The 23,809-nt window shown below is 43.2% G+C and overlaps 1 protein-coding gene across 2 annotated transcripts in view; it reads right to left on the reverse strand.

The window, feature by feature from the left end:
* CNIH3 (cornichon family AMPA receptor auxiliary protein 3) overlaps positions 1-23,809 on the reverse strand; it is a 124,095-nt gene that overhangs the window by 37,721 nt on the left and 62,565 nt on the right. Inside the window, exon 3 of one of the 2 annotated variants that reach the window (XM_054986361.1) lies at positions 22,976-23,023. The exons of the other annotated variant lie outside the window; for it this stretch is intronic. Within the exon in view, the coding sequence (XP_054842336.1) occupies positions 22,976-23,023 (48 nt within the window). The remainder of the gene's footprint in view (positions 1-22,975; positions 23,024-23,809) is intronic. 2 annotated transcript variants of the gene reach the window in all.

Genomic DNA, 23,809 nt, shown 5'->3' on the forward strand with positions numbered 1-23,809 from the left:
TCCCTGCAGGAGCCTCGATCGAAGATGCTGAGCTACGCTTCCGATCCTTCCACTCCCTTTTCTCTGACAAGGTAGGTTCCAAAATCGGATCAGATCCGAGGGCGACTGTGGGACGCTCAGCCGAGCGATCTGAGCCCTTAGATCTTGCTGGATTAGTGGAGGGAGGAGCCGGATCCGAGGGCATCGGGTCCGGGGTCTTCAGATCCTTTTCATTCGGTTCCTTCCGAGACGGCAATATCAGATCCGACGACGCCTTCTTGACTTTCGGAACCGATGGAACCGCAGACTCCGAGTGTGAAGAAGACCCGCCCCAGTGCTTATGGACCCAGGTCGGATCCGAGTCCGCTAGATGAGTCGAGGGGACCGTTGGGCTCTTCGGATCTGATGTGTTCATGTGGGCCTGTTCCGGGGAGCGCAGTCTATAGGAAGGAGTACTGCGGGCCGAGCCTCCGAGGGAAGGGGTTTTTGGAGAGGAAGAAGGGGCCCCGGTAGCACTCATGGCCCGATTCCATAGCAAGGCCTGTAATCTATGTTTCCTCTCGGCCCTGGCCTTGGGGGTAAAGTGTTGGCAGTGCTCGCATTCCTCCAGCTTGTGGGCCTCCCCTAGGCATTCCAAGCAAACCGAATGACCGTCGGTCTTGGTCATCTTGGTGGAGCAGGTAGCACAGAGTTTAAAAAGGGCTCTCTCAGACATCTTGAGAGAGGATCTCACCAAGCAAAAAGAATGACTATCTTCAAGATGCACTTCCGATTTCTCTCCGCAGCAGACTAGAAGACTACACTGGTCGGCGGCAAAAGAGAAACTGAGGGTAAAGGGGTGCCGTCGCCGGATGCCGTTTGGGCGGGATGTCCCGTGCCTGCGCAGTCGGCGGACGAGCGCCCCCTAGTGGACTCTACTTGGAAGAAAAAATATCCGGTCAGCAGGCCTGCACACGCGCAGTCCCATGTGGGGATGCACAGAAGACGGACAATGAACTGACAGTACCAACCAACCTTAGTCTCCCCAAAGGAAAAAAGTCTCAAAAACCTGAATCAAGATGTTTAAACTAAAAAAGAAATTAATTGAGTAAATGAGTTTCCTTATAGTAGGCCTCAGAACTGCAATGATGGGTATGAAAGAATGTGGGCAATGAGTGATGAAATCTCAAAAACCAAAGGAATGGCTGAAGCTTTTCAAGGGTCACAGACTGGAACATGTAGAACTTGTTTCATCTCTGACTTGGAGGCAGAATAAATTTATGCAAATTTAATTTGCACAGTGGTTGTATAGTGCAGCTTTGCAGAGGGCACAGTGTGAGTTACCTCAATGCAGAGGGTTTTTTATTACAGAATATTAATATTAGTAATAAATATAGACCTCTGAAAGATCGGTTGATTGGCAGCTTCCTACACTTTCACTTTGGCAAGACAGTATACATCTAGAAACACAGGAAGCAATCCAGATAATGGGAGATAGCTTATCCATCTTGCCTTGGGAGCAGGGTTGCCAGGTCCCTCTATCCTCTCAGCAGGAGGAAAAGAGCCTGGAACTTACCCTCATGCACACGCTCCGGTGGCGGCATGATGACATCACTTCCAGCATGATAACATCACCAGGCCAAGTGCGTGGCGACATCACTTACGTAAGTGACGTTGTTGCACCGGCTGCAGGAGTGCTCCCGTACTCCAATTTGGCCGGTTTGGGGGCAATTCGGAGCGCAGGAATGCTCCCGCGGCCAGTGCAAGGGGTGGGAGCGTGCACATGGCACACGCTCCTAAGGTGAGTGCCAGTGGCGGGCATGCTCTGGGAGCATGCCCGCTGAGCGATCTGCAGATAAGGCGGCAAATCCCCGAGAGTTTGCCCACCACCAGTGGGCACCTGGTAACCCTCCTTGGGAGGCCAGCCATATGGACTGCAAATCCCCATGGGCATTCAGGAGACCAGAATAAGCTGAAGAATCCTGACTATTGCAGGTATTTGATGCACTGAAACAATCTCTATACTGCAGCAACTTGGCTGTTCCCTAAGTAATGAGAGAGCAACCCCAGTGTTTAGGGGAGACAATCAACTGTTCCAAGCTGTGTTACTATAGAAATAGCCTTTCCCCTCAGCTTTTCCTACTAACACAGACTTTTTCTTATGAGTCTATTATTTCTGAAGGTTATATAGTTATGCAAAATAATATTTTCCTGTGGTTAAAATTTAAAGAAACTGCTTAATTTATCTTAAACGTATTCAATCCATAAATAATGCATTTAAATGTTATCATTCCAGTGCTAACCTGTTGATAGTGATCATAAGTGTCTATGAACAGTGAACTGGGTCTTGTTCTCATACGCTTACCTTAAAACTAGTATTTCAAAGAGTTTACAGGCTTATCTTGAGGTTTTACACAACTATGCCTCCATCTTTATTCTTTTAGCTTACATCTCATTTCACAAGTGTCTTCCCTCAAATGTCGATGCTACATGAAGAACATTTCATGAATTTGTATTGTCCGCTGACTGCACCCTAATCAGAGCCTAGGTAGACAGTAACTCCTATGGGAAATATTTTCCCTAGTGAGAGAACACCTCTGTGCTCCTTTCTGCAGGTGCCCATACTACACTGTACCTGAGGTAATATACGCATGGTACCACTATTTAAGATTCAAGGAAAATCTACCATAAATTATGCTGAAAGTATTCAACAAACTTTAAACATGCAAACAAGAAAAAGCAAGCCACAATTTTATGAAACTGCAGTACAAGACCTTGGGATTTAGCCTCAAAGCTCCATTGTTTGGTACTTTTGTAACTCAAAGTGACATTTTTTAAAAACAAGAAAACTTTTCAACTCACTGTATAAACACTGGTGCAGAGAGGAAAACTTACACTGTTTTCCCCAGCTATTTCTAGGGCAAGCTAGCACAAGCAGCAATGTACACTCTCAAAAGACAGGAAGAAAAATGAAATAGGCAGCCAGCAAGTATTTTCTGGGCCATCATTAAGAGACTTGCTGTCAGGAGTCAGGCCTCACACCTGCATCTGCAAGACTCCAGGGAGATGGTCTATTTTATATTTCACCTGATACATTTTGCTGGAATCTCCACAATTAAAGTCACCATGCTGAGGAAGCCACGCTGGTGCCCTGAAATGTACCTGGACGTTCAAGTGCTCACTTGCACTCTAGAGCGAGTTATTTTTTTAATTGTAGGTGTTCAAAATGTGCCATAATGACTGAGTTCAATCTCTCTTCTCTTTGTGGAGCCATCCCTCTGATCTCCCTTTCTTTCTAATCATATGACCTGGCCCTATCAGCCAGGGCCAGCGCGCCCATTGAGGCCAGGTAGGCGGTAGCCTCAGGGTGCGAGAGCATCGGAGGGGTGCCGGATGGGGTGTTGGGGGTGGAGGTGCATGCCATGGAGCTGGCGTGGCTGGGCCGCAGCTGCTGCAGCCAGCCAGCCCTGTGCCGCCGCCGCCACCACACGCCCCCAGCCGGGTGCAGCAGCCATAAGCCGCTGCCAGGGCAGCGTGCAGAGCACAGAGCAACCTCTGCCCGCCATCCCACCCATCCACCAGCCAATGCCCCTGGCTTGCGCTGCGTGATGACGTCATCACCTGATGACATCATCACGCAGTCCGTGGTGCGTGCGTGCCGTGCCTGCTTGTGTCAGAGGGTTGCCACAGGTGCCAGAAACCCTGGCGCTGGCAAATAAGTAGCAGAATGGGATTGCAGTGGACAAGCAGCCCTGCAGAACAGGCCTTGGCCACCTGCCTCTGTAGCTACAGCACTAAAGTTACAGTTAAGTTGCTTCTGACTGCACTATTCTTATCTCACCGTCTCTGACCAAACTAGATTCTGGAACAGTAATTACTCATGTGACAAAGTATTTACTCATAGCCAGGGCTTTTTTTCAGCTGGAACGCGGTGGAACGGTGTTCCAGCACCTCCTGAAAATGGTCACATGGCCAGTGGCCCCGCCCCCTGATCTCCAGACAGAGGGGAATTTAGATAGCCCTCCACGCCACATGGCGCAGAGGGCAATCTAAACCGCCCTCTGTCTGGAGATCAGGGGGCGGGGCCACCAGCCATGTGACCATTTTCACCGAGGGCAATTTAAACTTTAAAAAACTCCCCCCGTGTTCCAGCTGACCCAAAGTAACGTCATTGTGTGGTCCTGAGTTCCACCACTGAGTTCCACCACCTCTTTTCCCAGAAAAAAAGCCCTGTTCATAGCCAACCACCACAGAGGCATGACAGAGGAGATCCCACAAATGCATGTAGCAGAATGAGGTGGGACAGTGCTGAACTGGTAGAATAGACTGTACAATTTCAGATTGCAGTTGCTGGTGCCATTTTGGAATGTTCCCTTGGTTTAAAAACAAACCCTGCAAATAGAAAACTAGTGAAGCAAGGCTGGGCTGAAACTCCGTGTGCTAGTTTTTGTTTGTTTGTAATGAGTTTTTATATGGGTAGCATGTTGGGTTTAGTTAAGGATGGCTGGACCAGTCAGACAGCCATTCCTTTCTTTATTAAACAGAGTGCTCCTCCTGAGATTCAGTGCAGCAAGTGTGGCCTAAACTAGACATGGGCACAAATGGGGAAAAAAACCAAACAAGCTGTTTGTTGCCATCCACGAACAACAAACAGTAACGAACATGACCCTGTTCACAAACAAGTTCGTTGTTTGTGGCCCCTTAAAGAACCCTTTAAACTATCAGCTGGCAGGTGGCAGGGGGAATTCCCCCCTGCCGCCTGCCAGCTGATAGTTTAAAGGGCCCTTTCCTGCCACGTACAAGGGGCAGGGCCCTTTAAATACTCCACAAAATGACCTTCCCAATGTCCAGTAGCCACCAAATTTGCAGGGGACATAGTCCTCACTGTCCTCCGAAGAACCCCCCACCCAGTTTCAGAGAGATTGCACCCCGGAAAAGGCATGATCCATGTGTGTCCCCCCCTTTGCTGTCATTTTCTGTTCACAGTGGCAAAAACGGAACTGCCTGTTGGAAGGCAGCTAATTTGAGGGGTTACAAACTGACCTTCCCAATGTCCAATACCCACCAAATTTGCAGGGGACATAGACCTCACTGTCCTCCGAAGACCCCCCAAGTTTCAGAGAGATTGCACCCCGGGAAAGGCATGATCCATGGGTCCTTCCCTTTGTTGTCTCACACACACACACACACACACACACACACACACACACACCCTTTATTGGCATGTCAGAGCAAAAAAGGTACATTAAAATTAGTTGATAGCTTCCCTGATACAGATTGCAGATAGAAGAAAACTAGCCACGTTAGAGGTTATAGAAAAGTTGTGACCAGATAGTAATCGCTGGACCTTGACATTATCAGAAAGGCCGCACCATGAATAAAAAAGGGAGTTCAAAAGTTTGTCTTGGATCTTAGAATAAAATAAACAGTATAATAGAACATGGGAAACAGATTCAATGACACCCAGGCCACAAGGGCACTTTCTGAGTTCATAAGGGGTGCCTTGGCATCTGCCAATGAAAATGGCCGAAGGCAGTATGTTGAATCTGGCCAACATTGCTGCCCTTCTTTGATGGGGATCAGTTAGAGAGCAGAAATAGGTGGCTAACTGGCCAGATGACAGAGGCAGTCCCAAGTGAATTGGCGAACAGGTTTTCCTAGCTGCCTTGGTCAGGCACTGAAACTGAATGTCTAAGAGCCTCCGTTTAATTGCCTGAAATGCTGTTGGAGCAGATGCAAGGTAAAGTGATTCTAAGGATATACCCATACACCTAACTTTTTTGTGGATTAGTTCCAACCACTTGAATTTGTGGAAATTTGAGAGCATTAGAAAAGTAAAGGAATTTGAGTCGGAATTAAATAGAAGGCAAAGCCAGAATTTAATTGTTAGAAGGCCCGAGTTTCCAACATCTGTTCGGTTTCAAGACAGATTGTGGCATATGGGATACAGTTAGGAAGACCCAGAGTTTTCCGTAGGAAATAAGATTGTACCCCCTCTATTGAGTGATTGACTGCACTAATCCATATGGGCACTACATAAAGGAGTTGAGAGCTCGATTTGGCATTAAAGGCTTTTAAAGCCATGGGAACGTACCTATTGCCTCTCAGATAGAAAAATTGGGTGATAGCGGCTGCACTATTTCTTGCTACATTGATAACACCTTTGCGGTGTGTAGCCCATCCCCCCTTGTAGAAAAAGTTAATCCCCAGATATTTAAAGTTTTTTACCTGCTCAATAGGATTTCCTTGAATTGACCATGCAAACTGTTTCCAGGCTTTAGCAAAGACTATGATCTTTGTTTTCTTATAATTCAAAGTTAGCCTGTTATTATTACAATAGGTCAAACATTGATGTAGAAGTCACTTCAGTCCAATTTGAGAGCATGATAATAAAATGGCACATCCGCATATAGGAGAATTGGAATATGGCGGTGGCCAATTTTGGGGAAATGACTGTCAATTTCGGACAGGGTAGGGGCCAAATCACTTAGAAACAGATTAAACAATGAGGGGGCAAGAATGCAGCCCTGTTTGACCCCTTTGCAAATTGGAATTTCAGGGGTTAGATTTCCTGAAAGATTGAATTTAACCTGACAGCTAGTGTCTGTGTACAGTTTTTTAACTAAAAAGAGTAGCCTGGGCTCCATGTTCATTCTGGCCAACTTATCCCACAGAAGATCTCTTGGGATTGAGTCAAATGCTGCTTTGAGATCTAGAAAGGCATCAAAGAGCTTGTTACTGGGTTTCCCACTGTATTTAGCAATTAGATGGGACAATACTATACAATGATCCAAGGTAGATTTTCCTCAACGAAACCCTATTTGTTCTGGGCCTGGAATGTTATGGTCCCACATCCAGCCTTCTAGTTTGGTTAAAAGATATTTACCATAAAGTTTACCAACTACTGACAGTAGGCTGATTGGCCTATTGTTATCGGGTGAAGACGGATCACTCTTTTTAAAAATGGGTATGATGATTGCATTGGTCCATGACTTTGGCATTATTCCAGTGTTATTTATCATGGAAAACAGAGCTGCCAAGGGGTGAGCCCACCATTCAGGGTTAGATTTCAATAGTTCTCGGGTGACTGCATCAGGGCCCGGGGCCTTTTTTTAGTTTGAGGTGTGAAATCAAAGTAATGACATCCTCCGGAGACACAGGAGGCCATTCAGGCATCCTAGAGATGTTAGGCTCGATGACATTAGAGAAGCTAGTGCCATCATCACTAAAAAGCTTTAGAAAATATGACAACCAGGTTTGGGAAGGAATTGATGGTGAGGGAATTATTTTTGCCTGTGAGACGCCAGAAATTAAGGCCCAGAATTTTCCGCTATCGTTTGACCTGACTGCCTCTATCATCCGTTCCCACTGATCCCTAGCATATTGAGACCTCTTAGCCTTGACTAAATCTGATAAGTGTTGCTTAACATTAAAATATTCCTTCAATAAGAAGGGCTTTTTTGGGGACTGAAAGCGATGATAAATGGAGCGAAGAGTGGATTTCAAATGTAAACATTCTCCATTATACCATGCATTATACTTGGGTTTATGTTTAGGAATCAGACTGGGAGTAGAATCAAGTAGAGAAATGAAATTCGAGACTAAAATATCATATAAAGCTATAGCCTCTACTGGGTTTGAAGAAGACATGAGCGAGGAACACAAATCTTTAATCGCTTGCTCGGTAGTTAACTTTTGAGCTCTCTCTGTGAGGTTACGCGACCAAATGAGTCTGGGGAGAGACTCAGAAAGTGATTCTTTAACTAGAGGAGCAGAGCCAGGATCTGGGGGTTGATTAAACCAACAAGGGGAAAATGATCACTCTCCATACGAACATCAATGTAAAAGAGCTCTACATAAGCTTTAAAAGGTAGAGGGATTAAAATGTAATCTAAAACACTACAACCTCTTCTGGATGCAAAGGTGAATTACCCAGAGGTATCACCATCATGAGAACCATTCAGGGCCAATTTATCAAATTGCACACAGAATTTAGAGAGGAAAATGCCCGCCTGGTTAATATGAGAGTCTTTGGAAGACCTGGCGAGGCTAAAAACATTTGGAAGGGAGTCATTTGGATCAAAATTCAGAGCAGCCAGGAGATCGTAAACATTTTTGCCAATTCTGGCGTTAAAATCACCAAGTAAGATGATATCTATCCTAGGAAAACAGAGTTCCAGTTGCTCAAGATATAAAGCCAAGCAGTCCCAAAGAGAACATAGGGACGACTAGTCAGGCAAAGGAAGTAAATAAACATTAACAGCAACAAAAACAAAGTCCTCATAACTAAACTGGAAAGCATGGGCAAAAGAAGTACAAGCAAGTAATTCCAACAACTTAAATCTGGAATGCTGGGAAAACAAAAGGGTTAAGCCTGCTTGGAGATGACCCCCCGGGTTACTCCTAAACCCAGGCACAGAGTATGATAGGAAACCCTCGAGAGAGATAATGGAATCTGTCCAAGTTTCTTGCAGAAAAATGATCTCAAATTGCTTTAGATAAGTGCAAAAGTCATAATCCATTTTCTTACTGCCCCAGCCAGCTATGTTCCAAGATAGCAGCTTCATGGCTGGGGGCTGGGGTTTCATTGGCAGTCAGTCAGACTCTGGATGATTTTCCAGGGGTTTATTCTGGTCTAACTTAATACAGCAATTTATGTTAATCAGGTCACCATTTGTTCCAGAAGAGGATTGGCTAAAATTAAGAGCGCTTTGCTGCATGGGAGTGACTTTGTTGTCATTTTCTCTTCACAGTGGTAAAACTGGGACTCTCTGCTGGAAGTACTTTGTAGGGTTAAAACCAGAAGGAAAGCCAGGAGAAGTTCAGACAGAGTTCAGTCCCTGCTGTTGCCAGGGGAATTTATTGAAAGGCCCCAGACTGTCTGGCTTGACGAACGGCTGAGGAAGGCAATGAACGAGGCTTGCAATGACCACTTGTTTGTTTAGAACGGAGCCTCACAAACGGCTTGTTTGCGAACAGACGAACGGCCTGTTCATGGTTTTTTTCCGTTCGTAATGCTGTTCATGCCCATGTCTAGCCTCTATTTACCACACTGTCTTACAAATTTCACACAGAGAGCCTCTCCTTTGAGTTAAAGAGCCAATAATGATCTATTTATTTAGAGAAGTTATAGTGGAGAGAAAAAGTGACTAACTAATCTAGCTAACTAGGATGGCTTCAGATTGACAACAGGCCATCTGCTTCATTTGTCCCAGGAGGAAATACCATGCTGCTTCTCCTGGTGCATGCAGGGAAAAGGAAGAAGAGAGAAGAAGGAAGGTTTTCCCTTGGACTACATTCTACCAATCAGAGAAAGTGAGTTATAGTAGAGTAGCCAGGAGGAGACTGGTGCTAGCCTATCTATCTGTCTAACGCTAGTTTCTTGCCTTCCTTTTGTTTTGTTTGTAGTCTTGAAGGTCTGAGCCAGAGACATCGCTAGTCCCTTTTTCTAACATAGCATTCAGAAACATATCCACTACCTACAGTCTTCAGTTGTCGAATCTATTCTACAACCTCAGGATTTAGTGTGTAGGAGGAAGCCTGATGTGCTTGATGTTGCCACTCTTTCACAACATCTATTTAGATGCTGGTGCTGTCTATCCCAGCACAGGCTGCTATAAACTCCTTTGCAAGTGATGTGTGGCAATGGGCTTTTCCTTCGTAAGACCAGGAGCACCATGCTCAGCCACCACTTGATGGTGGCAGGTTAAGCAGAATCACATGACAATCACATTCAAAAGGGATACTTATTCACATATGAAAACAAAAAGGAATATTAGAAAACCGTGAAGACTAACACATTTTCATTCTAGCCTGAACTTCTGTGGACTACAGTTTACTTTTTCAGATGCATGAGATATATCCTCTGTTGCCTGACAAATATTGTTCATATATGGTAATGCCCTGATGTCTGTTTTCTTTAGGAGGAGGGCAAGGAAATAGTTGATTCTATGAATGCAACTGTGGACAAATTCTTGCATTTAGATCCTGTCACTGTTATATTTTCCCTGAAGACCAACAAAAAGTACTACAAAAAGACTTAATTTCAAATTTTCCCTACAGAAGCTAGAAAAGAACTCAGAAAAGGACAAGCTTAACCTAACATTAAAACCAGATACACAAGGATTTAGGATCATCTAATTATCAAATTACTGACAAACTAATGTATCAAATACATATCCAAAAACTTGGCTAAACCAGAAGCTCTCTTTGTATACAGATCACTTGCAGAAAAATACTATACTACCTACCATGTTCAAAGAAAGAAATACTGTACTAATTTCTTGAACAGTTTTTTTATAATTAATCAAACTTCATTAGTGTTTACTATTATTATCATAATTTATTTAAACATTTATTAGCCACCTTTCTACCTTGCAGGAACTCAAGGCAACTTACAATAGAGATAAAATAAAGTTTAAAAACATAGTTTAGGTCTGCCAATGAACATATACATGAAATTAATTAAAATCAGCCCTAAGTAAAAATGTCTTTAGATGCTTCCCGAAGATCAGTAGTCAGTGGGCCAGGCACACCTGCTTGAGGATGCTGTTCCATAATCATGCTCCTGTCACCAAAGACAGGAGAGATCTCAAGTTCCTGATCTGCTTTTCTGCTAACCCAGAGAACCTCAGTCTTGTCAGGATTCGGTTTCAGCTTGCTTGTCCTCATCCAGACCATTACTAACTAGGGGTGTGCGCTTTGGGTTTCTGATTTGGGTAAAATACCCGAATTATACCCTATCTGTAAAGATTCGGGATTCCTGAATCAAAGCTTCCCCAGCCTTCCCCGCCACCCTGCGAGCTGCTGCAGGCCCGGAGGAGGCAGCAGTGGTGGAGGATGCAGCTCTGGCCTTCCCCACCCGGCCAAGTAAGTGGGGTGGAGGGGATGGGGGGCTAAGTGGGGGATGAGGGGTGGGGGTTGGTGGGGTTGGTGGGAAAAAGCCTTCCCCCCCCCCCAAATCACTTTGGAATGCTCTGAATCTTTATGGAGCATTCCAAAGTGATTCAAATACCTGAATCCGAAGTAGCTTACCACTTCGGGTTTTGGGTATTTCTGAATTTTTTTCCCGCTTCGGGTAAACTCAAATCGGGAAACCTGAATATTTTCAGGGTGCACACCCCTATTACTGACTCCAAGCACAAGTTCAAAACATCAACAGCATATTTTGAATTAGGTGGAAAGATTTAGCTGGGTATCATCTGCATATTGGTGACACCACAGGCCAAACTTCCGGACACCTGGCAACCCCTATGCAGAACCCCACAGGCCAATGGCCAAGCAGCAGTGCAAGAATCCCTCAGCACCACCTTTTGAGATCAACCTCCCAGATAGGCCTCGAACCACTGTAACACAGTGCCCCTTAGTCCCAATGCTAAAAGGCAGCTAAGCAGGATACTATGATAGTATTGAAGGCCATTGAGAGATCCAGCAGGACTAGCAGGATCACATTCCTCCTAGTTCTTGGAAGAGGTCATCAACCAAGGTGACCACAGCAGTCTCAGTTCCAAATCCTGTCTTGAAGCCAGATTGAAATGGGTTCAGAAAATCAGTCTATTTCAAGAGCCCCTGGAGCTGGGAAACAACTACCCACTCTAGTATCTTGCCCAAGAATGGAAGATTGGAGACTAGTTGGAAGTTCTCCAGCATAGTAGGTCTCAGAGAGGGCTTTGTCATAACAGGTCTAATCACTAACTCCTTGAGTATGGGCAGCACAACTCCCACTCTCAAGGAAGCATTTACCACTCCCCTAACCCACTCAGCTAGTTCACTTCTGGCAGCTTTTATTAATCAGGAAGGGCAAGGGTGTAGAAAACAGGTGGTAGGCCTCACCTCTCCAAGGATCTTGCCCACTTCTTTGGGCTCCACAAGCTGAAAAAAATCCATATGAATGAGACAAGCAGATGCCAAATGTACATCTTCTGAACATGCATCCATGGCATCATTAGAGCGGATCTGGAAGATTTTGTCTGCGAAGTAGCAAATTGATCACAGCGGGCCATTGCGTGGTCAGTATGAATTTATTAGGTGTGTATTAATTACAGTGAAATAGGTGAAATAATTACAGTTTTTGTTTTCTTGATATTTTCAGAAGTTTAAAATTACATGAAAACAAAGTCTAAAATAACTTTATTTAAATGGTTTAAAAATCTTGCATTGTTAGTAGCAAGCGGCTTGAATAGAAACTCTAAATATAGCTTACTTTGCTGGAAACTGTTTGCCAGACCACATTGTTCTATCTGTGCATTGTCTCATAGGGCATTTAAGCTATTAAAGTATGAATTGAGTGATTTTCTGAAAAACTGTGCCACAGTTTTCACAAGTACCTGTAAGCCTTCATAAATCATCTCTGTTGGCTCTTGAGGCAGGTCTTTGCAACTGATCACACAGTTGGAGTTGCTTTCTACAGGTTTCCTGCTGCCCATCTAGTGAGTCAGACTCACTAGAGTGTCATGATATAAAGAAAGTTTGAGTAGGAAAAGCATTATGGACTCTCAGAAAGAGCATGCCGTGAAACATCATTAACAGAGATGCCATCTTTGGACTCTAACGAGAGCAAGTAAAGTGCATTGAATCCATCTTTGTTGCAATCACTGTCACTGAAAGGGACCCATGTAGCACCATTTTCTGATCTCAATTATGTTTTTTGTCAAAAAGGTAATTCATCAAAAGTAAGAATATATTTTATTGGCAAAATTGCCAACATACATTTTACCTACTACCATGACTTCAAATGTCCTTATCCCACAGGTTGGCAATGTAGGCCTGATATGAAGTCATGTTGGAAGTGCAAAAAAAATAAAAAAGTGTCCCTGTGGCAGTCCACATGCTTGACTTCGTGTTTAAACTGAATCCTTCTCCCACTACATGTGTAATGTTAGAGCCAAGCTACACAAGCCTTTTAATGAGTCTGATCTGCGTTTCCCAAGTTCTGGGTTGCCTGGACCCGACTTGCTTTCCTCACATCAACTATGGGAATTTTTTTTTTTAAAGCCCATGCAGTCCCATTCAGTTCAGTACCCTGGTATGGCAGAGGATGGGCTCCTGCCTTCCCCCCAAGGCATGTAGTTTTCCCAAGGCAATAGAGTTAGGGTTGCCAAATCCTCTTAACCTCTCGGGGGGGGGGGGGGGAAGCTGGCACTCACCTTACTGAGTCCCTAGTGTGTGCACTACTAGTGCAGTGGAATGACATGAAATTGGCCCAGTGTGAAGCACAGGAGCACTCCCAGGGCCTGAACAATGACATGACTCCCAGGAGTAACGTCATTGCACCATGCCAGGAGCACGCCCTGGAGGCCTGTTCCTCCACATTTCCCCCCTGCTGGCCAGGTGAGTGGTAGTAGGGGCAGAGGGTGGGAGCGGGGGATTGCCTGCCCCCACCGAGGGACCTGGCAGCCCTAAATACAGCTCTGCTGGGGAGTTATTTACACAACTCTGGAGCTGCATATGCACAGACTACTCCTCAAGTAGCTTCAAATTTAAAGAAATAACTCCCCGCTGGGGCTATTTTAGCCCAGGAAAATGGCAGGAGGGCAGGAGACTCTCGTCCCCCCAAACACTGTGGTCCTAAGCCAAATTAGGCCCTTTAGATTTTAAAAATGACATTCCCTGCAGCTTTTCTGTAGCTGCAGGGAGAGCAAGTTGGGTACAAGTTCCCCAGACGCGACATATTAAAAATCTTCTTCGTAGTTGCCCTTCGTGCACCAATACATTGCCCCTTGCAGGCCATAGATCTCTGGCATGCTATGGCTACATACACAGGCAAGGTGACCTGTTTATTAAAAATGCTGTTTATAAAAAATGCACTTTTCAGGGTTTCATGTCTTTCCCAGCACTTCATACCTATGATTATTTAACTGGAGATGCCAGGAATTCATCAGGGAAAGCTTCTACTTGTAAAGCATAAGCTCTTCCATCATTTTACAGCCCCTTCAAAACACTACACAGAACACCTCAGCACTAAATTTATTTTATTTATTTACATTATTTATAGTCTGCCTTTCTCACAGAGACTCAAGGTGGATTACATAATTCAGTATTATCAAAAGCAGGGACTTTAAATAAAACAATACAATAGGGTAGAGATTGCAGAATTTTTTTCAGAGAAAGATTGCAGAAATTTGAAAACAAACTGAATGCCTAATATGTAACAATATCAGGTCTGAGATCCTCTCTGTTTTATGAACCTGATTAAAAAGGAACATCCTCAATATACAAGAGGGAAATAGGAAGAAAAGTCAGGCTACCTGTGCTTTAGGCAGGAGTAGTTGTAAAATTGCTGACAATGAAAATGAAACATCATACCAGATCTAATTCACAGAATAATGTGTGTGGCTTTTCTTTTGAATTCTGAGGTACTCATCAAAGACACAGACTATGATTTGGCACTTAGGTATTGTCAGGTCTTGCCAGGTATTTCCCCCAACACTTCACTGCATCACTCAGGTGTATGAGTTAAAGTTGTTTTTATTAAAGAAAAATACCAGTATCAAGATGCTAGGACAGGAGTATTGGCTGGAATGGCCCAAGGTACCAAAGCAACGTTAATTATAGGTAACAGTCCCTGCCCCCACCCCCAGTGGGAAAGAAAGTTCATTAGGATTTTGACACGCAGAGCCTGGAAGAGGGGAGGAGGGAAGGGATGAGCTCTACTCAGTCTATGGTTGTTGTGGGTTTTCCAGGCTGTATTGCCGTGGTCTTGGCATTGTCGTTCCTGACGTTTCGCCAGCAGCTGTGGCTGGCATCTTCAGAGGTGTAGCACCAAAAGACAGAGATCTCTCAGTGTCACAGTGTGGAAAAGATGTTGGCAGGTCATTTGTATCTACTCAGGAGGGGTGGGGTTGAGCTGAGTCATCCTATAAGAGTTTCCCAGGGTGTGAAATGCTAATGGCGGGAGGCTTCACTGTATCCTGAGGAGGTTCTTTTGCATATGGATTGGTGCTTGATGTGCTAATCTTCTCTGCAGGGCTATTGTCGAGTATAGAGTGTTTTGTTAGCCTGGTGTTTTTCAGGACTGGAAACCATGCTCTGTTCATTCTTAAGGTTTCTTCTTTCCTGTTGAAGTTTTGCTTATGCTTGTGAATTTCAATGGCTTCCCTGTGCAGTCTGACAAAGTAATTGGAAGTGTTGTCCAGTATTTTGGTGTCCTGGAATAAGATACTGTGCCCTGTTTGAGTTAGGCTATGTTCAGCCACTGCTGATTTTTCAGGTTGTCCAAGTCTGCAGTGTCTTTCATGTTCTTTTATTCTTGTCTGGATGCTACGCTTTGTGGTCCCGATGTAAACTTGTCCACAGCTGCAGGGTATACGGTATACTCCTGCAGAGGTGAGGGGGTCTCTACTGTCTTTTGCTGATCGTAGCATCTGTTGTATTTTTCGGGTGGGTCTGAATACTGCTTGAAGGTTATGCTTTTTCATAAGCTTTCCCATCTGATCAGTAATTCCTTTGATATATGGCAAAAACACTTTTCCTGTAGGAGACTGTTTTTCCTTGGTTGTTTGATTCATCCTGGGTTTGATTGCTCTTCGGATTTCATTTCTGGAGTAGCCATTTGCCTGAAAGAGCCCATATTCCCAGAGCCCGTATTCCCAGGGAGTCTTTTGCAGGCTCTCCCCTACAGCCATCACCCAAGTTTGGACAAGATTGCAAAAGGGATCTTGGAGTTATACCCTCTCCAATCCAAGGCCCCCAGGAAACTCCCACAAAAATCCAAGCTCAATTATACTCTGTCTCTCTCCCCAAAGTCTAGCAAGTGGCAAGCAAGAGCTCTGTCCCACTCCACTGCTCGCTGAAAGTAAAACCCAGCCTGGGAGCCCATGGCTATTTATAAGCACAGGTCCCATTGAGCAACACAGGAGGTCTGTGTTTGGCCGTCAGAGCTGCCTATCAGGGTTTGCAGGGATGAGATTGGAGTGCCCGTGGCTACAGGACACCCCCTTCCCCCTCCCTCCCCTGGGTGTCTTCTCCCAACTTGTAACCGCTTTGCAGCTCCGTGGTTGGAAGGAAGACCTGCCGATCAAAGTAAGCTGGGCTTCCATTCAGGTTTCCAGGGCGACAGAAGGAGCACAGACAGAGTTCAGGCATTCCCCTGGCTCCGTTGCCAGGGGAATTGATTGCTGGTGCCTGACTGTCTTGCTTCCCAAACTGCGGCCGAACGCACTGAACCAGGCTTTTGCAGACTGCTGGTTCATTAGCCGTGGCTAATCACGAACCACCGGATCGCGATCGCCATTTTCGTGGGTTTTTGAAGTTTGTAATGCGGTTCGTGCCCATCTCTACTCATAACACATGACAGATATGCTGGAACATTTAACCCATGGCAGATATGCTCGAGGGTTATCTGACAAATATGAACCTTTAAAAAAAACCCCTTTATTATTTTTTTAAAAGTAACAGCAAAACAATCAAGTGTGTTGACCTCACTAGGCAAAACAATCTGCCCCAGCCCTGTGTAATAATTTGCCTACAATTCCACCCCTACCTTCATTTTAATAATGAAGAACAGAAACTAATAGTTTGATAAGCAGCATTATTGACTCAAAGCATAACAACAATTGCCAGCAGCTGCTATTCATGCACATAGAAACAGATAGTACTTATCAAAATTAATCTAAAATTACTTCTTTTTAAAGAGTTCTCTAGAGTTCTGAATTTCCTTTCCCTCAAAATATGAGTATGCTTTTCATGATAAAGAAAAACTACAAGGTCTAGTGGAAACAGTAACCATAAATATTTTAAAAGTTAGGTTGAGTGGTGAAATAAAAAAACTGATAGTGCTGAGCCAAACTAGGGGGGCAACAGTTATGAACATCTTCACATCTCAAAATCTGCCCTCCTGTTTTCACTGTTTCTCTGACAATCCATTTGAAAAATACACTTAATGTTTACAGAGGATTTTTGTGTGTGTCCACACATAGCCTCTTCAATTCAGACATTTCTGCATACCGGTGCAAAGCAATAGGACTGGAAAATGAGGGTCATGGGCAATATGGCTTCATTACTGTCATCACATAACTGTGAAAACTTCTGTGTTGAAAATTAAACATATGAGAAATTAGCAGAGCACTAATTTGTCCTACTAATGAAAACACCATGGGTGTCAGCTGATTATGAAATTAGTTTCCTTAATAGTTTTCCGTTCCTTTCCTTCCCTTTGTTAAAGGGGTTAAGTCATCAGTGCTTTTTTCAATTAATTTTAGATGTTAGAGACAATTGTACAAATTTCCACTCTGAAATTTGTAGACAGAACTGCACTCACATTCAAATAAATAAATCCCATCAGGCATGCATGACAGTAAGAGCCTTAAACATCCATGTAAAAGCTGTCAACACCATAGATAAGAATTCTGGGCATCTCAAATGAAAGAAAACTTTCTCTGCCATGTGACTATGCAATAAAGTTTTACATCTCCTATTAAGCCATTTCTAAATTAAGAAACAGGCTGACCTAAGTTAGCTTCCAATGACAATGATTTATGGAGCTAATCAAGGCATGACTATAGATTCTATTTGTGGCTTTGAACTCTGTCTGTGTCCAGACAGCAGCTTCCCACAGTGATAGCAGCAATATTTAATAAGCATTTTATGTACTACATTTATTTTCTACAATTCTTCCAAGGAACTCAAGATTTCCTATTTTCCTCCAAATAGGAAGCATCCATCTATGTCATTTTTATCCTGCCCTTTCTCCAAGAAACAGATTGACCATGTAATCTGCCATAAAGCGTTCCTGATGGGTGCTGCCCTGGAGGCCCCTTGTTGGCTGAGAACAAGCAGAGCTAAGCCCCAGTAGCTCTGTCAGTGCTGTAGGAGTTCCTTGGTTCAGGCCCTTATGCAGTGATCAGTGTCAGCTCACCAGTTACTTCCTCACCACCACCAAAAGCAATGGGTGAACCAATGCAAATTATTGGTACTGGTGACCAAGTCTAAGCCGAGCGGCCTCTGCAGTACCGGCTTAAAGTACCACAGCAGCTGCTAAGCTTGGCTTCTTTCTGGGCCATTTAAACTTCTTAGCTGCTACTGCTCAAGTCAGCAGACACACCTGTGAAGGAGGTTACGCTGAAAGAGTGTGACAAGCCTAAGAGCATCCAGTTATCTTCATGGCTGGGTAAGGGTTTTCCCAGTCCTATCCTGATACTCTAACCTATGGGTCCTTAACCTTGTGGAGCCAGTGGGCACTTCTGAAATTTTCCTAATGGGCCCTATCACTAAACAGCTGCCATGGGACGCAGGACCAACCCCAAACTGGCTGCCATGAAGGCAGTTACAAAGTGTTGAATGGTTTCATGCCAAACATCCTCCTATGATGGGCAGAGATATTTCCAAACAGGCTCTCTTGTAGACCCAAAGGGATGCCTCCTAGGGTCTTCTGAAGCATCTCCTGCTCCACTGAGTTGGAGAGAAAATGAGATGAGCTCTTTGCTTTGAGGAATAAATATTGAGGGGGAGGGGAGCAAGCAGATGCAACATTAGGTATCATTGCTCTAACCAATACACTATGCTGAAATACACCAAAATAGGGGGGAGCTCCTCACAGTAGAGTTAGTCACTAGTGTGGTGGTTAGGCCAGCCAACATCATGTTGGTATCTAAAAACACAACATCCATGGTATCCCCTCCTCCACTAACTAATTAAGAGGGATTTAATTCCTGTGCTTCTCTCAGTCCTCCTCCACTTCTGCTGAAGCTAGGGGGGAACATCAGGTCCTCCACCTTTCCTCCTCCACCATCATGCCACTCTTCCTGCCTCTTCCCAGCTTAAACCACTTCATTAGGCAGCAAGGGGACTGGTTATGCTGAGGATGTTTATGTATATTTGTGCAAATATAATTGCAATGTGTAAATGCAATCTGTACTAATGTTCACTGGACATTTTTCCTACTTTTACTATCTGTTTAAACACCAGTAGCATAGACATTCTGTGACACATACTGTCATGCTATCTAAATATATTACCTCAAAATTACACACACTAAAATGAATGGTCGCAGTATTTTGTGTGATCAGTCCTATTTATGATTCTCTAGATGCACTTTCAAAATATGTCATATAAGTCAGTATGCCATAAACACACACACATACTCACTCACTCACTCATCCACCCACTCACTCAGTTCTGTTCAAACCTGCTACAATCCATTTACAGATAAATAAGGATGTTTATCAGGATTGCGAGATGCAATATAAATTAAGTGCTTTTAACAGTTTTCCAACAATAGTGCACAGCTGGGACATACTCCAACCTAAAGTTGGAGCACCACCATTTTGTGTGTGTGTGTAGCACACACCACTATTTTCTGTGTGCGTGTGTAGTTTTTAATGATTCTATAGAAAGCAGGAAGGAAGAAATATATAAGTTCAGTTTTGCTTATTCTTTCCCGTGATATGCTTTCTCCAAGTGTTGGGTAAGGAAGGGCCTGACTGTGTCCCTTCCATCTCTATTTAGTGCATCTATACCACCTGTGTGGCCACCTATGGAAGAAACATTTACTGGGGTCTACACATGTAAAATCCAAGGTACACCTGTTTCTAGATTGTAAATCTCAATTTTTATTGGGGATATTAATCACTCTTCAAGCCTATCCCATTTAATTTCTGTGTGCCTGCAATTACTATATTCAAAGATTAAAACCACCTATGGACTTCTGGTGCCTTGGAGGTGGAATATGCATGCTAGGTGGGCAACTGCAAACTCACCCTCTCCAAAGGAGAAAAAAAGGAGGAAGTATATGATAAAAGGTATATTTGATAAAAATTACAAGTAGGTCCCTTATTGGTTAAAAGCAGTTAAAGAGAGGTTCCAGTCTCAAAAGACTGCAGACCTCTGATTCAGATTTCTCCAGTGCAGCTTCTATTCCAGTAGCAGGACAACAGATGAAAATCTCAGAGACAAACAAAGCTGTAGGATATAGGTGTCCTGTAGCCATCAGCCACCAACTCAGTATAAATCGTTAGCCCCTCCTCTAAATGTATGGCGCCTGTGAAAATTTGTCATCTTAAATAATGTAGAATTTAATGAGCTTAATAAGTGAGTGAGCTTAGAATTGCAGCAATAATTACAACTAAAATGAATATGATTTAAATCTGTACTAAATTTAAATTTCAATGTTGTCTGTCCTAAATTCTCCCACTGATATCAATAGGACTTAAATGCACTTATATTTGGCTGAATCATGCCTCTAGTTATTTTTAGAGAGTTTCTACTTTAAATACATTTGGATGTAGGATCTAAAATAAAACATCAGACAGTGCCAAGTTCTAGTAATCTTTAACGTTTACATTTTCTAAACAGTTTCAGGTTGGTAGCCATGTTGGTCTGCAATAGACGAGCAAGATTTGAGTTTAGGAGCACCTTAAGTAGCTTTGACTCTTGTAAGATTATACCCTGGAAACCTTATTAGTCTTTAAGGTGCTCCTGGACTCATTTCTTGATTTTCTTTCACAACACAGGCCATACATATGTCTGATGGAAATAGGGATTGTGCTTAAGATTTTATAGAAATAAAAAAACACAAAAGAGCCACCTCACACATTACAAAAAAAATAATAAATGGCCATACAAGTTTCTGCTGCAGGTTGGCTGTATTTTTTCTGTAACTTGTGAAAGGTATCCACCATCAGAAAATACACAGTAAAAATGCCCTTAGGAGTTCGCATTAGCAGGAATTCCCTTAATATACGGTTGTTGCATCTTCAAACATGCTAATAATCTCCAAATGCTATAGAAAGCTATAGAAAACCTGCCAATACAAGAACTAATTTTTTGCTGTAATATATAATGTGACTTTAACCACATAAGGTATGAAAGCAATCCTAAACCAATCTACTCCAATTTTATTCAATGGGGTTTTAAATTGCTATGGATAAACAGTAATTTGTACCCTAGTGAATACTAGTGAAATATTTCACTAGATTGGGGTCCCCAACCTTTTTGAGCTTGCAGGCACATTTCGAGCTCTGATACAGTGTGGTGGGCGCAACAACAAAATGGCTGCTGCAAAATTTCTGCCGCAGGAGGCAGATCCAGCCACAAAATGACGGTTGCAGCTTACATTCAGTCACATAAAGAAGATCCTTGTGCTGTGGAAACAGCGTCTTCCAAAGCAGTGTTTTTAAAAATCCGCATAGCCAATCAAATCTCCAATAGTCAATCAGAAGCCATGCTTGTATGGTTTCCAAAAGTATGGTTTCCTTTCTCTGAATACCTCGAAAATAATAGCTCCTTACCTGGTCTTAAACTCTTTCATACATATGCAAATATATAAGTAATCTGTTAATTTAATATGTTAGAATTTACAAGTACTTTCTCCTTATGTTTGTTCAGATATATGCTCAGATATAACCCTCTAAACTGCTTTAATATGCATTCAATTGTTACTTACTATGACATGTTATGTGTTTATTAATTTTGATGTATGTATTTATTAATGGATTTTAGTATTAACTTCTTGTATGACTGCAAATTCATGATTGTATATAGTTTAATAGTTTATTGTTATTTTAAAAAATAATAAAAAAGAAGACATGCTTGGCAAAAGCCCCACGTGGCCATACCCACTTTCTAAAAATGCTGGGCGGGCACCAGGTAAGCTGTTGGCAGGTGCAATGGCGCCTAGAGGCACCACGCTAGGGATCCTGCATTCAATCAAATCTGAAAAAGACCAGCAACGTTTTTTGTTTCGAAAGGTTCTCCCAGCAGAGTATTTTTATAAAGAAAGAGACACAACATTTTTAATTACTCAAGGCCACATAGAGAGCAATATCTTAATGAAGGCAGATACCTTTAGGATTTGTTGAAAACTGCACCTGCCCTAACATTTTCCTGTATTCATAAACTACTTTTGTATTCTAATTGCTCCCCAAAGCTCTGCCACAAACCATGAATACCTCAAAACTGCTATGTAGACAAACGTTACTGTTTGCAGTTGTCCAGCATGAATGCTGCCTTTCTGTTGAATTATCCTGTTTTCCTTGTACACAGTTCCCAATTAAAAGCAGTGTGTCCCAGAAGACCTTTGGAAGAGAGTTTACATTAACAAACAATTTAAGTGTACATAAAGTAACCTGACCCCTAGAGTATGTTCAGTGTAGAGTATGTAATTAGCCGAAAGGTGCCATTTCTGCTGTTAGCAAGGATGCTTAGGCTTAATAAAAATTAAACACCTGTGTGGGCAAGACAGCTCCAGGCAACACACATATATTAATAAAATTACCATTGTCTGTTGCTTTACATTACAAAAACTGGGACACAACTTGAAACTAGAAGGTTGCTGTGTTGGCAATAAAACTACTTCCAGAAGAGCAACAGTGTTACCGTCTTTTAGCAAAAAACCACAGAGCACCGCAGCACCTTAAAGGCTAATAAATTTATTTTGGCATCAGCTTTCAAAGGCAAGGCCCCATTTCATCGAATGAACAGACTGGACAGGAGAGTGAAGATTTTGGCTAGATAGACCCACATGCCACTAGAAGAGGGAAATCTAGTTTTCAAAACAAGATGAAAAGAGAAACACATTGGGGTAGATTAGCCATCCCCCAAAGAGCCTTCCTTCAACTTACGTGGCCCTTCTACCAAAGGAAGAACCTGTACCGCAATCCCAAGCCAAATCAGGCCCCTGCAGACTCTTAAAACAATGGTCCCTGCAGCTCCTTTGTGTCTGTGTGGAAAGCTTGGGACCAAGGCACCTGGACCTGATTCACATGCCAGACATATATTATGCTTCCAAAAGTCTTCCTTCCATTGCATTCAGAAATGAGGTTATTAAAGTGAACCTAATGATATTTTTAAAAGTTTGTTTCTTTTCAGAGGATTATTGACTGATGAAAGTCCCTTCTAATTAGCCTCCTTCCTTTTTTTCAAAGGTCACCTCAGTTCCAATTTCAGTCCTGCCGTTACCACATCCTCACTGAAGACAACAGAGGGGGGACCTAAGGAAAGTTAACTATTGTTTCTATTAGTCCAAACTTATTGGCTCAGATCCCTTCATATAATATGCAGTTAGTGCAAGGTTAACCCATACCTTTCTCAGAAGAAAGCAGATTCGTTCAATATTTCTCAATCGCTCTCTCTGTCAAAGAAAAAAAAGAGGGCAGGATGGGGAGAAGGTATGGAATATTAGAGACTCTTGTAAATGAAGGAAAACACTTCACAAATGTAATGACTCCAATGTAGATGGCCTTCAACTGATTCTGGTTGAATACCACATTTGTATTCACAAATTCAGAAGTTAGCCACCACTGGTCCCTAAGCACAGAACTTTCATTAAAGTTACGCTAAGCATTTCTACAGTGCTTTGAAAAAATGACAGACACATATTGTCATGTTAATCCTTGCAACAGTCCTCTAAGGCAGATCCAATCTCCATTTTCATAGTGTAGATGGGAGACTGAGACTAAGAATCTCTCAACATAAGACATTTGATACATGTTCACATGTCAGAAGACACAATGTTGGCTGGGAAGGGTAGTTTTTAAAGACACAACCAATGGAGATCACTCCGGAGGGGATGGATTCTTTCACAGCACTCTGCCACCTCTGGTATCTCCCCTTCCAGAGCCTTTGCCCTGTCGAGGCTTGGTTAATTCAAAGTTTTAAGCAGCACGGGTGGAAGGGTAAAAGCTCTGGAAGGGGAGACAGTTCAGCACGCCAGAGGTGGTGTAGGGCTGTGAGAGAATCCGTCCCCTCCAGAGCAATCTTCACTGGCTCTGTCTTTCAAAACTATGCTTCCCGGCTAACATTGCCTCTCCCAACACTTGACAAACATGCACCCAGGCATCTCATGCAGAGAGAATATAAGAGAGCAGCTTGTTTAAGGCCAGAGTGTGTGTTTGGTCTAGATGAGTCTACGCTATAT

This window comes from Eublepharis macularius, chromosome 1 (genome assembly GCF_028583425.1).
Source record: "Eublepharis macularius isolate TG4126 chromosome 1, MPM_Emac_v1.0, whole genome shotgun sequence".
Taxonomy (NCBI): domain Eukaryota; kingdom Metazoa; phylum Chordata; class Lepidosauria; order Squamata; family Eublepharidae; genus Eublepharis; species Eublepharis macularius.